This window comes from Danaus plexippus, chromosome 2 (assembly GCF_018135715.1).
Source record: "Danaus plexippus chromosome 2, MEX_DaPlex, whole genome shotgun sequence".
Lineage (NCBI taxonomy): Eukaryota > Metazoa > Arthropoda > Insecta > Lepidoptera > Nymphalidae > Danaus > Danaus plexippus.
This window is the reverse complement of record NC_083537.1, coordinates 9555150-9569576: the sequence shown is the minus strand read 5'-3', so window position 1 is coordinate 9569576 and position 14427 is coordinate 9555150. Positions and strand designations below refer to the sequence as shown.

The 14427-nt window shown below is 37.8% G+C and overlaps 3 protein-coding genes across 4 annotated transcripts; 1 reads left to right on the top strand and 2 right to left on the bottom strand.

Annotated features, from left to right (window-relative positions):
* Positions 1-123: 123 nt before the first annotated feature.
* LOC116779386 (CKLF-like MARVEL transmembrane domain-containing protein 4) lies at positions 124-2612 on the bottom strand. Its single transcript, XM_032673646.2, has 4 exons — positions 2221-2612; positions 1936-2064; positions 1520-1786; positions 124-1252 (listed from the first exon to the last, which is right to left on the bottom strand). The coding sequence occupies exons 2-4, from the start codon at positions 2059-2061 to the stop codon at positions 1112-1114; spliced, it is 534 nt and encodes a 177-aa protein (XP_032529537.2). The 5' UTR covers positions 2062-2064; positions 2221-2612; the 3' UTR covers positions 124-1111.
* Positions 2613-3017: 405 nt separating this feature from the next.
* On the top strand, positions 3018-7324 carry LOC116779385 (CKLF-like MARVEL transmembrane domain-containing protein 4). Its single transcript, XM_032673645.2, has 4 exons — positions 3018-3186; positions 4218-4354; positions 5645-5911; positions 6196-7324. Exons 2-4 carry the CDS (start codon positions 4220-4222, stop codon positions 6328-6330), a joined length of 537 nt encoding a protein of 178 aa, XP_032529536.2. The 5' UTR covers positions 3018-3186; positions 4218-4219; the 3' UTR covers positions 6331-7324.
* On the bottom strand, positions 4499-14222 carry LOC116779384 (conserved oligomeric Golgi complex subunit 4). 2 transcript variants are annotated; one of them, XM_061522069.1, is made up of 16 exons: positions 14003-14222; positions 13707-13904; positions 12865-12967; positions 12074-12203; positions 11786-11906; positions 11531-11704; positions 11170-11337; positions 10962-11086; positions 10660-10773; positions 10118-10557; positions 9881-10044; positions 9506-9705; positions 8499-9354; positions 5629-8213; positions 4831-4941; positions 4499-4558 (listed from the first exon to the last, which is right to left on the bottom strand). In XM_061522069.1, the coding sequence occupies exons 1-13, from the start codon at positions 14087-14089 to the stop codon at positions 9312-9314; spliced, it is 2067 nt and encodes a 688-aa protein (XP_061378053.1). In that variant the 5' UTR covers positions 14090-14222; the 3' UTR covers positions 4499-4558; positions 4831-4941; positions 5629-8213; positions 8499-9311. The 2 variants fall into 2 exon arrangements, with proteins under 2 accessions (XP_061378053.1, XP_032529534.2); XM_032673643.2 differs by having other exon boundaries at positions 5629-9354.
* Between the last annotated feature and the right edge of the window lie 205 nt (positions 14223-14427).

Genomic DNA, 14427 nt, shown 5'->3' with positions numbered 1-14427 from the left:
CATTGTTAAGCGACATACCTTCCCAAATACGTAAGTGTATGCACCAATCGATTTGCAGATGGCAAGTCGATTTGAAAACTTCGGATCTAGTGCTTACGATAACTCACAAAATGAAACGCGCGATGTATTAAATACTTTATTAAACGTCTTAACAATTAGGTTTGTTTATAACAATCATGATTTTACATATTATTATTGTATCAGAACATTAAACATTAATCATAGCATGCAATGAATTTGACACATCTGTGGGTTTTCGGACGGAGCTGTGAGCGTATGTCAACATTAATAAATATCGCGTCACGATATCCCGTGACTTTCGTTACATATTTAATTAAAATACTGAATTATATTCTTTGATTTAATAATAATAATTAAGCGTAATTAATGATTACTAAACGATAAACTTAGCTATTTAAGTACATACAACTAAAGTTCGATAGCAATTGGTCACACAACACTGATCATGCGTCGTTAGAGTTGTATAAATAATATTTGAAGTAAAGTATAATTACAATATGACAATTCAAGTTCCAGAACGTAGGTTAGAACGAAGAATTAATGTACCAACGTAAGCGCAATATTAAATAGAATATCGAAGAAATTAAAAATATTCAATTAAAATTAGCCTTAAATTATAAATTTAGCTTAGAAATAAAGGACTAGAGAAACATTATAGAAAATAACAATAAGGGTTATAAATTACATCATAGACGTTGTACTGGATTTACACAAATGATAATACACCATATGTATTATACAATAAAGATCAGTTTGTAAACAAGCGTGATCTGAAGAAATGTATAGAAATAGTGTTGTTTGACAAACAAGGTTTTATAACAAATTGATACAGAAATTGTGCAAAACTTAGTTAATGAATGTAAACATTAAATACATAGCGAATACAAAGTTATTATCAAGTAAATAATCTTTAGTAAATTATTATAAAATTTCAAATGTCTAAAACCAGAACGGTTCATAGAGTATTGAACAGAGAATACAAACTGACTTTGAGCAATCATCCATTCATATTTGGTAGCTCAATAGCTCAGTGGCGTAGTCTGTCAGATGCATTTTCATATTTGGTATGTGGCAGCTCTGTCTGTGTGGCCTAGGGCAGGGCTGGAGGAGTTGTGACGTGCTGCTGCTTGGTTTGAACACATTCCCCTTGAGCAAGTGCACCCGCACGAATATCACGGAACTTTTGAAACGAGTCAAATCCATACAACACCATCGCTAGGTAGCCAAAGAACTGTGGAACAATTTTGTTAATGAACACATAAGCTTCTAATATTGTGTTAAGTATATAAGGAGACAACACAAATAATTAACTATTAATTTAAACATACTTGTTTAAACTACCAGGTGTAAATCTAAACAATGGTAATTTTTTTGTTTCATTGTGTCTCTCCAAGCATGAAATTATAAATTCACATCCATTTTTTTTTCATTGTCTCACATTATAATAAAAAACAACATTTAAATAGTACCTACCAATGAGAGTGCTGATTAAACTTACCCCGGCAGCAGAATATGCGGCTGATCCGAAAGCTACAACAATAGTTGAGGCTATCAGATACAAGAATGTCAGCACAGCACATCCAATCATTTCTACTTTAAGCCACATGAAGTTGTGGAACTTCTCCACCACATGGAACAAGTAGAGCAGAAGCAAAATTCCCGTGAACCAGAGCCCCATCTGAGACACCACATTGAAATACACACCTCGCGAGTTGGACCAGAAGGCTGAGGACTGAATGCATATAAACCCCAGAAGATTTAAAACCTGACAAAGAAAAAGAGCAAAATTAAGTATTTTTCTCCTATAAATTTATAAAAATATATATGTCATAATGAATTAAATATAAACTCAATAAAACTTTCGTCACATTAAGCATCTTAGTTATTTTTGACGGTAAATATTTTATAACTTACAATAACAGCAGCTTTAACTATCCCCGGTATAGTTTTCAAATAGGAGTGGTCAAATCGCATTTGCGTCCTAAACACCACATTAGTTGAACCCATCTCTGGAGGGCTTTGGGTTTGAGAAGAGGTCATCGTCTATAAAATTTGAATTTATTGGAAAATAATATAATATTACAATAGTGTTCATGTAGTGAACGATAAAATAGCTATATTGACTTAATTTGTCGTAAACAATTTTAATATAGTTGAGGAAATATATCAATTAAAATTAGTCAGAAATATTTTACTTACGCAATTACGTCTATGATTTAATTCACCAATATATTGTCGTTTTTACTCCGCATTTAGATAATAGAGTCGAGATAAGAATGTAGTCACCGTCTCTCCTTGACACTATATTACAGACCAATACCGAATTGTGTTAAATGCATCTCTGACTCACATATTTAAATAGCATACCATGATTTGTTTACGGTGTTTACGTTTATATACCACCGCGACGATTAACCCATTGTATCAATAAAAAAAGTTTACGAGCGTTTGATAATTCATTAATATTTCAAATATATCTTCTCTACTTGCTAAAAGTGTCAATAACCATATTTATGTAATATGTATATGAATAAATATCAAAAACTTTGTTAAATGTGACTAACTACGAAATTGAATTTCAATACATATAAATTCAATGAGCGTTTATTCATAAACAATAATCTAAAACGTCAACTGTCAAACTAAACTCAAGGTCAAGTATTCGAAATATTTACGTTTCTTTACTAAGTTTCATATTCATTAAATTTTATTCTATTGAATCATTAGTAATTTAGGTATAAGGTAAATAAAAACCCCCATGTTTCATTTATTATTTTGAACATGTTTGCCAATGCTAATTTTAAAGTAAATAATATTTTATACATTTTTTGTAATATAAATTATTTATTCTACAAACATTAAAGATACATTTCTGTTTCAGTAGAAACAAGTAAGCAGTTAGTAAACTGCTTTGATATAATATTGTAACTAATATAATTTGATATTAGAAAGTTCATAATATGTTTAGACTTTAGTGGGTGGTTAATGAGTTGTCATTTGTCAAATTCCATTTTTGATAGTTGATACTAATTTCGTCATTGTAGTTGTAGTGTGTAGGTACGATTTATCCTTGATTGTGTAAAGTTATAATAATATTTTTTTATGGATTATTAATAGACAAAATCCTTTTAGTTAAAATTTAAAAGATCCATTACATAGCATTAGGTAAGTTCTAATATTTGTTGACGTTTATATGGCTTCAAATAAATTTAATTCTTAATTTGAATAATTGTGCGTTTTCTACACAAATTCTATTTTAGGTGGTGACAAGTTTACATATATTTTTAACATTTTCTATTCTACACCACAAAAAATAAGTGAAATACGAAATTATGGTTGTGGTAAACATTATTTTCTCTGTACAAATAAATAGCAACTTTGAAATTAAGATTTAGCAATTAATTTATTATACTTATGTGAACACAGATTTTTATGTTATAAATAAAGTCTTAACTTTATTATCAGACATTTTTATTTTGACTAACAACTCACAACACTTGTTGAATTCATTGAGATAACAGATGATAAGCCTCTAGCATTTGGTTACATTAAACATGAAAAAGCTAATTTACTGTATAATGTATGAAAATTTCACTCTAAAAATATATTTTTTTATAATTTTTAGAGATTAAGAGATAAAGTTTAAACTATTTTTATTTTATGGATGTCTTCAATTTCATATTTTCTGTATCTAAGTTGTAAAGACTAAAGTTTTTGTGATTTTGTATAAAGTTTTCTCTATCATCAGTTCTTTGGAATAGTCCCCTACCCAGGTAGATCAAATCTGAGAAATACTTTAACATTACTAACTTGATTATTAATTTTATATATTTATAAATTTCTAAAACAGTATATTAAAATTTAATTCTCAGTTATGTTGACTCAATTTAAGATGTGGAAAACAATTTACAAATAAGTCTATGAAATCGTATATTTTTTTTTTGTCAATTGAAAATTCATGTACTTTGTACAAACTTTAACTGCCTACAATATAAATATATTTTTGTAGGTATTATAATGAAAACTTAAACTCTGTCAGTTGGAAGAATAGAAATTTTTATAATAGTTTTAAAGTGTGAATGTTTTATAAAGTTATTGATGCATGTCAATGTATTGCTTCACAGAACATTCACTGGTTAATTATTTACATATTTTAATAAATAATGTCGCTTTCAATTCCATTACAATGTTTATAGCGATGGCGGAGACAGGTTTTCCGGGACAGCATACCACTACCACAACCGTGACTTCAAACACCACGGTGCAGACTAATATAAGATTTGATCCTTCTTATGTGAGGTCCATCCCCGGGATACTTAAAGTAGTTCAAGTGGTGAGTACATTGTTAACATCACATTTATTTACTTCATCACAACATGACAGATCCCATTACATACAACTTCTAACAGCCTTTCTCGTCCTAAGTTTTAATTACTACATGGCAACATTCAGAGTATTATGTAATAAAACACTATAATTTCTAATGACAGCATTTATTGGGCTCACAGTTTAGCAACACCGAAATCCATGGAGTAACCTGAAAAGATTATATACAGTTTTAGGATTTAAAGTTTTTTGTCACTAGTCTTAGAGCTGAGAGCATCATAAAAACAACAATAACTAGCTATTATATTCTGTTGTCAAATATCTGACCTTGCTTCAGAAGTTTACTTCGCAAATTCTTATATTGTAATTTAAAAACTATTTTTACGTTAGGCATTTGTGTATTATGTATTTCTGATGATGATTTTTTTTGTATCTTGATGGCATTAACATTATAAAGAGTCTCACTCATTCAGATATCATTACCTTAGGCTCTCATAGCCATGGATGTTGCTCTAGCTATAATGCTGCCGGATGGTACGTTCCCAGTAGCTGCCATGGCGGCTGCAGCCATGCTGCCCGCCACTACACCAGTCGCTGCGAAACCCAGTTTAGCCAATAACCATAAACCCTTCCCAGTATACACTACTATACCGGCGAGAATTTTCACTATCCACTCAACAACAGCCATTACTCTTTAATATTAAGAATATTAATCGATCAGAGAAGTTTATTATTCGCTATGAACTTTTAAGTTTTAAGTCCTTGTGACGTTTAATGAAGTAGAGCTGCACTCGACGCGTTCGGCATTTTTAGATCGAGTGTACTGATACAAACTCGGGGTTCACCGACCATAGACAATATTTTTATTAAAACAAAGATAAAATTATACAAAAGTAAAATTGTTTATGGTTAATGGTAGAAAGTTTACTTTATATATTTTTTATTTATTAATATTATCCATTAATGTGCACTTTATTTTTAATTAAACAAAATTCGAGAGAAACGTTCACGGTGTATCATAAATTGGTAAATGTATGAAAATTATGTAAAAATGTAACGCGGGCAGGATTACGAATTTATCAATGTTTTTGAAAGGTTCTATTATTTATCCCTCACTGTAATAACTTATTAAGTTATTACAGTGAGGGATAAATAATAGAACAAGGTTTTCATAGATATATTTAAATTATAGAGAGGAAGAAAGAACTTCATGTAGACAGTTTAGGTCATATTTGAATTTTGTACTATTATTTTTAACCGTATGAAGTTTTTGACAGTTACATTATTGACACTCCAGGTGTTCAGTCTGCTGGGTTTCATCTGCATTCAATTCTCTCACTTCAACAACGCGAGCAAGGGTCTGTTCTTCAGCTGGATATCGATGATCGCGTTCTGGTTCACCGGCATCCTGCTGGGCTTCTACCTGTTCCACATCGTGGAGAAGTTCTACAAGATCCCGTGGTTGAAGATCGAGCTGCTGTTCACGGCGCTGTGGACGTTCCTCTACCTTCTGGCTGCCGTGCTCGCCGTCACCGTACACGACAACCCCCACGCGGCAGCAGCGGTCAGTCTAATATCTCTAGTGTTTCCTCATATATTTCAATCGTAATAAATGTTATTAATGTATTCCATCAGTTTAACTATATATGTACCAGAAATCCTTCTTAATTTAATTTCTTGTATGACTACATTTTTCATATTTGTGCTATAGGACGTTGTTGTGAGTATAAGGTTATTTCACATTGTTTTACATGTACACTTTTTGTTTAACCATGGTAATTAATGAATGATGCAAAAGTCAAGTCCAAAAAACCTAACATTATTTATAAAAATGTATATGGTTTTCAGTTCTTTGGTTTCTCCTGTACATTGGCGTACTGTGTGGATGCTTACCTCAAATGGAGAGCAGCTCGGGCCGGGGGGCTGGCTCAGGGCACGAGGGTCGTCTCCAAACAGACCACCGTCACCAGGGAAGGATATTAAAACTAACATGCACCTAACATTACACTATCATAGTTTGACTAACACATGACACTAGTGTAATACGGTCCACATCTGAATCTTCAATTCGAGCTTAGTGACAATTTTGTTGAATAAACTTTTCTAATGCATTATATTAATTTTAAATGCACACCAAACTATTGAATGTCATACATGTTCTGTAAGTCTTGTAAATTATCATATTTTTATCAGTTGCTGAACGTGTTACATGTCCCTACACACTACTTTGTGTCAATACAAGCTAACATCCTTTGTATTATTATATAATATTTGTTATTCTCTTTACATGTCATAACATAGGAAGAGACGAGCACGGGACACCAACACTATGGTGTGTGTCACTGCTCTACTCATGTTATTAAGTATTTTTTATATATTCACAATCAGAGTTAATTTAGTTTTAAGTAAACCTGTGTACTTAACCTCTCTAGTTATAGGTAGTATGTTAAGTTCAGTTTGTGTTCAATACTTTATCGTTGACGGATCATGTGATGTTACCCTTTGTTTGTTTGTTCATATACAGGGAAAGCTCAAGCTGTACATGTTTATCGTAATGTTTGTTCCTCAATGTTATTTTTTATTGTTAGCCAACATTGCTTATAGTTTTAATATTTTCTATGAACGTAACGATGTATTTCTCAGTTCATTTTGTTATGTAGTTATTGTTAAGTAGAACTGTTAGTCGCACAAGCACCAAAGTGCCTTTAAAGGTTAACAAAATATATAATCTTGATAAGGATCTATAAAATTTGTTATAACGCTGACAGGATTTTAACCTGTGACCTCAACATTTTATATGACTCATAAAAAACAGATTTACTATAACACAGTAAGTTGATTATTTTTATATGTCATTTAAACTTTATGCACAGCAATTATATTTTGTATAGTTACATATTAATTAATATTTTTTTATGAATATTATATCAACATTGTAGCTTTAATATTACAATGCAATAAATCATTTTAAAGCAAATGCTCTACTTTTTTGATTTCTTTTATGTGAAACAAATCCTTTTATGTCTTCCACACATGACACACAACTGTGACGTTGAAAAGTAAATAACAAGTGTCTAATCAAACGCTTCTTTAAAAATTAATGGCGCGTATAACAAAACATATCATTTAAATAATATATAAGTGTAGATTGTCTAATCTAAAACTGAACACGCCATCAGTCTTGTGACAACGTAAAAAAATCAGATGCGAGTGTTGCAACACACATTGGTTGTTGATTACACAAGCACCGGGTAGGCTGAACCGTGGGCGCGCTTCGTTCTCAAAGTACCGTCAGCAGAAAAGAAAAATATTATGACAACAAAGATTACGAAAAAGTATCTTCGGAGTTAAGTAAATAACTACTTACTTAACTCGGAGAACCAATGATTTTGTTAACGAAAAGAACTCGTACTGTTTAGCTCGTTTGCTATGAGATTGTTCATGTGTTCATGTTTACGTCTTAAAATATATTATCTTCACTAATACCCATTGTTATGATTTTATAGGGTATAGGAATTATAGCTAAGTTGTATCACCGATTGCAACATGAAGCTGAAAACTGCGTTCAAAATTTGAATGATGTCATGTGGCGCACTGCCCCAGCAGTTGGTTATAGCGGACATATCATATCAAACATACTACAAGAGGTGAAACGCGCTGCAGCCAGCACCTTAACTGACATGCCACGGATTGTTTTTTTAATCACCATCAAAAAGACAACGCACGTGTCCAAAATTATATCTGGAAGATTTTGATATATCTGTGTTACGTAAGACAATGATGTCCTCTCTCACAGAATATGAAGAAATGCCAACATTAAAAAACTTAATGAAGTCTTATCTGAAAAAAAGATATCGATTTTAGGTCTGCATAAAAACATTGCGCAAGATTTTAAGGTCATCTGGTTTTGAGTGCTCTAACACAGACGATAAACGTAAAACATTGGTGGAAAAACGTGACATTCAAATAAAATTGGAAAAAATATCACAAACAAGCTCGATACATTGTATACCGACAAAACTCTATGGTGACCAAGACAAAATGGAACGAGTCCTAGAAGTTATCTAGACTCTAGATGCTCGGCAGAGACGGATTTACCTTTAACCTGAACCTGACTCGAATCACACCAACTCTCTTAGAAGGGAAGATACCTACGAAGACCGAAAAACTGACGGAGTTCATGTCACTATTTGACCCTCTCTGTGTCGCTTAGCCGGTTACCATCAAGGCACAAAAAATATTGCAAAAAGTTTGTTAGTTGGCAAAAAGGAGAACCGGGAGGGACGGGGAAACGAAGAAGATTTGGCGGAACAATGAAGAGAACAGACGTCACACTTAATATCACACGATATCCGTACACTGACAGAATACCGCTACAGATTCACGTGTTCACTGACACTAGTGAATCGGCGTCCTCCGCAGTACTGTTCTGGGGAACAGGAACTTGTAGCTCCTAGTACAAAAGCAAAAGCGGCACCACTGAGGTCGACATCCATACCAAGACTGGAACCACAAGCAGCCGGGATACCACCAGCATCACCAGAACCGCTTGACGCAGTCCACAGTTGAGCGACGACCTGTAGTACCATATGTGAAGGAGGCTCCTGACATAGAAGGCTATATATTCAAGGTTTACATAAAAAATTATATAGGCCGGTGAAGAGTATCATTTCTATACAATAAACGGCTGGACACAAACATCGACATAAGAGCATTCTGCTTGCTTTCAGGGCTATGAGCTAGGAAAATGAGAAATCTTTGGAAGGAGATGGCAAGTAACGAGACCAACTCACACACTATGTCACCGCGCTCGCCCGTCGCCACGGATGCTGAAGTATTCGATAGATGTGATATAATAAAATTATAAAGCGAATACGTTAGTGATAGTTTAATTTACATACAAAGCCTGATACAGTATCTGAATACGGCAGGGAACACATTCAGCGTCACACGATGCAGCATCTTCACAGCTTCAGACGCTTGATGTCCTCCAGCTTGAAGTCGGATCTGCCAACAGAAATATATATTCAGCGGCAGACGGGACCCACGCTACGACTGCTGCATCACGAACTGCGCGGAGTGCGGTTATCTGTTACTCTTTATACGTTTTGTCTTTGTTAATAATAGTAGGACATTAAACACAGGAAGGAGCCGTCACCGTCTCGCGAGCACGTCCCTGGCGGCGGCGGGTGTGAGCGCTGCGGGCGGCAGGGCGTCCGGCGCGTGTTCCAGCCTCTCTAGCGCCAGCAGCGCTGCGGCCGCGCTCAGGGCGCGGGCCTTCTCCCGGGCCGCCGGGGCTCCCGTGCCCGCCCACAGGGAGACTCGGCGGCAACGACGCTCCGTCGCCAGGCCTCCGCGCTGAGAGAGATAGGAGTGAAGACATTTTATTTCTTTCATAGCCATTTACGTTGAAATAAAAGACGCCTTTGAATTTACTTTGAAAAAAAAGAAGCAGCGATTTACGACACACTTATTATTTTTTATTGAAAATTAGAGTTTCTTAAAATATATTTGTTGATGTAGTCTCGTGTACCCTGTCGTAGGTGTTTTTAAGTAGCGTCCTGTGTGCTCGCGTGAGCAGGTCGTCCAGCACCCCGGTGAGCAGCAGGTCCCCGGCCGACGCCAGTCGCCCGCGGAGCACCTCGGCCAGCGTGTCCAGGGCGGCCGGTAGCGCCCCGGCCTCCTCCGCCAGCTCATCTGCAACACGCGGCACGTGAGGTCGGCGACACGCACGTGACTACACACGCGACTCGCGGTACAGGGAACACACCGACGTCCGAGTCCGGGTCCACGAGCGCGTCGCCCCAGGCGGTGACGGCCGGGAGCAGCGCCGCCCTCAGCGAGGACACGCCCAGCTCGGTGACGGCGCGGAAGGACGCCGCCGCGCCCGAAAGGCCCGCCGCACACGAGCGCAGCTTGTCGCACGCCCCGGCCGACGCCCGGGCCGCCGCCTCCGCCTCCGAGCAGGCCTCGGTGGCTAGTCGCTCCGTCCACTCCGCCCCCGCCTCGGCCTCGGCCAGGTGCGCCAGGTACACCTCGGCCTCGGGCGGGGCGGGCGCGGGCGTGGTCCGGGGCGGCGCCAGCGGCAGCACGTCGTGCGGGGTGACCGCGAGCCCCCTGCGCAGCGCCCGCGCCGCTCGCTCCAGCTGCGCGCCCGCCTCGTTCATGACGGCACACATCCCGTCCACACTGCCCGTGGATATCGCGCGCCTGAAACACGACGAACACTCACAGGACCGCGGACATGAGGTACATCCGTGAGCGGGCCCATCAGGGGAGCGCGACGGGACCGCCAGTCAACCCTCCGCCCACCTGATGACTTTCCTCGTGATATAGAACACGTCGTCCACAAGGCTGGAGCCGGGGTCGTCGCAGCTGGCGGCGGACAGCTTCATGGCCTTGTTGACGCTCTCCTCCAGGAAGTACCTTCACGGACGACACCGATTATTATTCGTATCGTAGTTCATTATTTTTAATTCTGTTCCGGCAACAACGCTGAATCAATTTAAATGAAACTGTCTCGATTTGTCTCGAGACATTTGGCTTTCATCGTAAGCATTATTTGAATATTTTCATTAAGTTTCGTCGGTCCATGTCAGTCACAGGCGCGTCACCTCTCCAGCTCGAGGTAGTGCGCCAGATGTTCCTGCGCGGTGAGCGTCATGTCACACTCCGCTATGATCCTGTCGATGGCCCGCACGCTCTCCCTCCTGGCGTCGTCGGTCAGGCTGGCGTCGTGCTGCGGACATGGACACACTTAACATGACGTCCGGTGGATTCTATTCATCTCGGTAATGAGGAGTACGCTTCGTTGACTGCGACCTCGGGGCGACGTCTCAGGAAGTTGAAGTAGAGCTGCATCCTGGACAGAGCTAGCGCCAGCTCCGAGAGGGCGGGCTCCAGGCGGAGGGGGTCGGGCTTATCGTGCGGAGGTCGAGGCCGAGGGCGGGGAGACAGCTCGCTCCATATACGACGGACGGACGAACACACCTGTAGGACACGACTAGTCAATGTATGGACACGACGGCTCAGTGTTAGCGCGGTGGTTCCGTCGCCGCTGCCCTTGTCTGTGGTATATAATCTATATATCTCGTTTTTCCATTAAAATACAAAGAGTTCTAAGATGATATTCGTCAATGTTGTATACAGGGTCATTATGAATGTGTGTGTATAGGAGCCTCACGGTCGGCTGGAGCGCCCTCAGTCCCTGTACGAGCAGCATATGTCGCGAGGGCGGGAGGAGTCTCCGGAGTCTTTCCACGGCGGCCGCCGCGGTCTCCAGGGCTCTGGTGAGAGTGTCCGCGAACACTGCGCCTCCGCTGCGGGACTGGCCGGCGCGGCGGAGCGACGCCTCGAGCTGGAGACACACGGCACGTTACCACCCTGCCCTCAGTGCTGTCAGTCCACTAGTCTTCATTTGTACAGAAAGTCCAGCGACCTGCGCGGCGAGGTATCCGGTGAGCAGCTCCACCCCTTCCTCGGCGCGTCCTATCTCAGGGAACAGTCTGAACAGCCTCTCCACGGACGCGTCGTCTTCTATCTTCGCAGCCTCTTCGAACCTAACATAGTATTAACAAAACAAACATTAAAACTAATATTTTCCGAATTTGAATTTAATTTAATTTATTTAACTCTAGTGAATATAACTGCATCTTATACGAGAATATGCTCGTCCTTACTTGTACAAAAAACAAATAGTTAATAGATAGTAAATGTATGTCTATACTTGATCCTGAGCTGATCCCTCAGGGTGCGGGCCGCGGCGTCCATGTCGGTCCGGGGGTCGGGACCCCTCGCCCTCGCGGCCGCCACCGACCCCGGCTCCATACTCAGGAAACGAGAAACATGGCCAGCCGCTGGAAATATTGCATGCTATTATTAATATCATACAAATTAAATACATTATATACCTCACATTGTATCGCTATTGCCTTAGCATAATCTATCTGTGCTTGCAGCTGTCTCCATGGCAAAGCTATTTCTTTATAACTTATATCTATTAAAATTAACAAAATTTCTATAATCTAAGCTTCTCCTTAATACATCAAATATCTTCCAGTGACAGTCCTAACAAAAATAATCCACCAACATCATAGATTAGACAAAACAAACAGACGGACAGACAAGATTGCAAAAAATGTTACTTTGTATATGTATCACATAAACATTTACAGACATTGGACTTTATGAACGGACAGTGTGGCCAACCATTCAAAATCTATTTCCAGAAACATAACTCAACCCCCCCCCCCCAAATTGAAATCAAAACACCTTAAATTCAAAGCTGACAGAGGGCACTACACTACTTTCCATGGTATTATTTTGCCATCTAAAATGGTAGACCATAAAATGAATAGTGAACCTTAAAAAATTTAATTATTCTCACACAAAACCCTCTTTAAATTTTTTTTGCCCTAAATTTTTAAGACCATTTCTCATGTTGGCATCACTGGGAACTGACACTCCATTTTTATTTATTTGTAGCAAAAGTCCATTTATAAGTGATTGGTAGTTTACCAGTTTCATAATCCTGAGCCTTGATGGCAGCCTCAACTCCAGCACTACAGACCCTGAGGTCTATGAGGTCATGGACTCTTCTCTGACATTCTGCAACACGAGACTGACACACAAACAACACTATTACCTCAGCTTATATCAAAAAAATATAATGAAATATCGGTTCCTAAACAAATATAAGTAAAAATCGGTTCATGAACAACTAAGTTATTTGTGAAGAATTATAAAAAAAAGCATATTGGTAAAATTCAGAAACCTCATCCTTTTTAAAGTTGGTTAAAAACAAGACAAATGAATTTATTTTATTGACATGGCTTTATAAAGTGGATCCCAAAAATTAAAGTAGCTTAATTTAAAAATATAAAATTTAAATTATCTCCACCGAATAAATTATGGGTATTATTGTAATTACAAATTATATTAGCAATATCTTTAACAGGGATTCAGTTTTTTATTCCATATGAATGAAGTAGAGTTCTTGTGAGTGAAATAAGAAAATCAAAGATATCTAATAAACATCACACTGAACACAATTATACTCTGTTGGGCTATTGGGAGAAAGTTCAAATTCTTGTGCAGATCCAGTCTATGAGTCCTATTAATTCGGTACACTACTCAAGTGTCAGGTGGAGTTTCATCATCATGGCCAGTATCAAATAAGTCTCCTATGTATGTATATAGAATCAGATTTGTTCCCATCAAGGAGTGTTAATTTATTTATTATTTTTTGTTGCCCAATTGGTATGCTTTTAATAAAAATAAAAAAATATTATCTTACATATAAGTATAATAGCTGTAAGCATGAGTTATTTGTGTTTTCTCTAGTAATAAGATTCACTCACTCTAGCAAGGTCCAGTTGCCTCACTTTAGCACTGACATCTCTTGCTAAAGCAGCAGTCTTGTCTACCATGTCTGCCGCCACCTGAGCATCGTTCTTGACTTCTCCCAATTTTGAGTACGCCTGACTGGCGGAACGCAGTCGTCCTTCCAAAGTGCAGGCGCGAGACAGAGCACTGGATAAGGCCTCATTCACTTCACACTAAAATAATATTAAGGTGTGATAAAAGTGATTTAGAATAAAACGTGTATATATATAAAAATATTAGCGGCTTTTAAATAAATGTCTTTGTACTACACCTCTTCTTTTTCAATTTCATTCAAAGCCTTCTGTAAACCTTCCTCTGTAGAAACATCATATTTCTCTAATAGTAAAGTTAAGGACATCTTAAAATTGTTAAATTTTCTGTTTCATAAACTACAAAATATAAAAGCGGTTTGTTATCGTTGCCAACAAAACAATATCTTTACTTGAATATATTTTGTCAATTATAATTTGATAAGTTGACACTTCTATGTAAGAATTTGACATTGTTTTCTATAAATTATGTTAAAGGCAAAATAATTTATATTTTTGATATAAATTCAAAGGTAAGTTAATACAATAAAAGAAATTTATATAAAAGCTTATAAATAATTTGCTTCATTTATTTAAATTATTTTTTAAATTGTGAAATGTTTTTACTTGTTTCATAACAATGTTTCGAAATGTGGCAACAAGAATT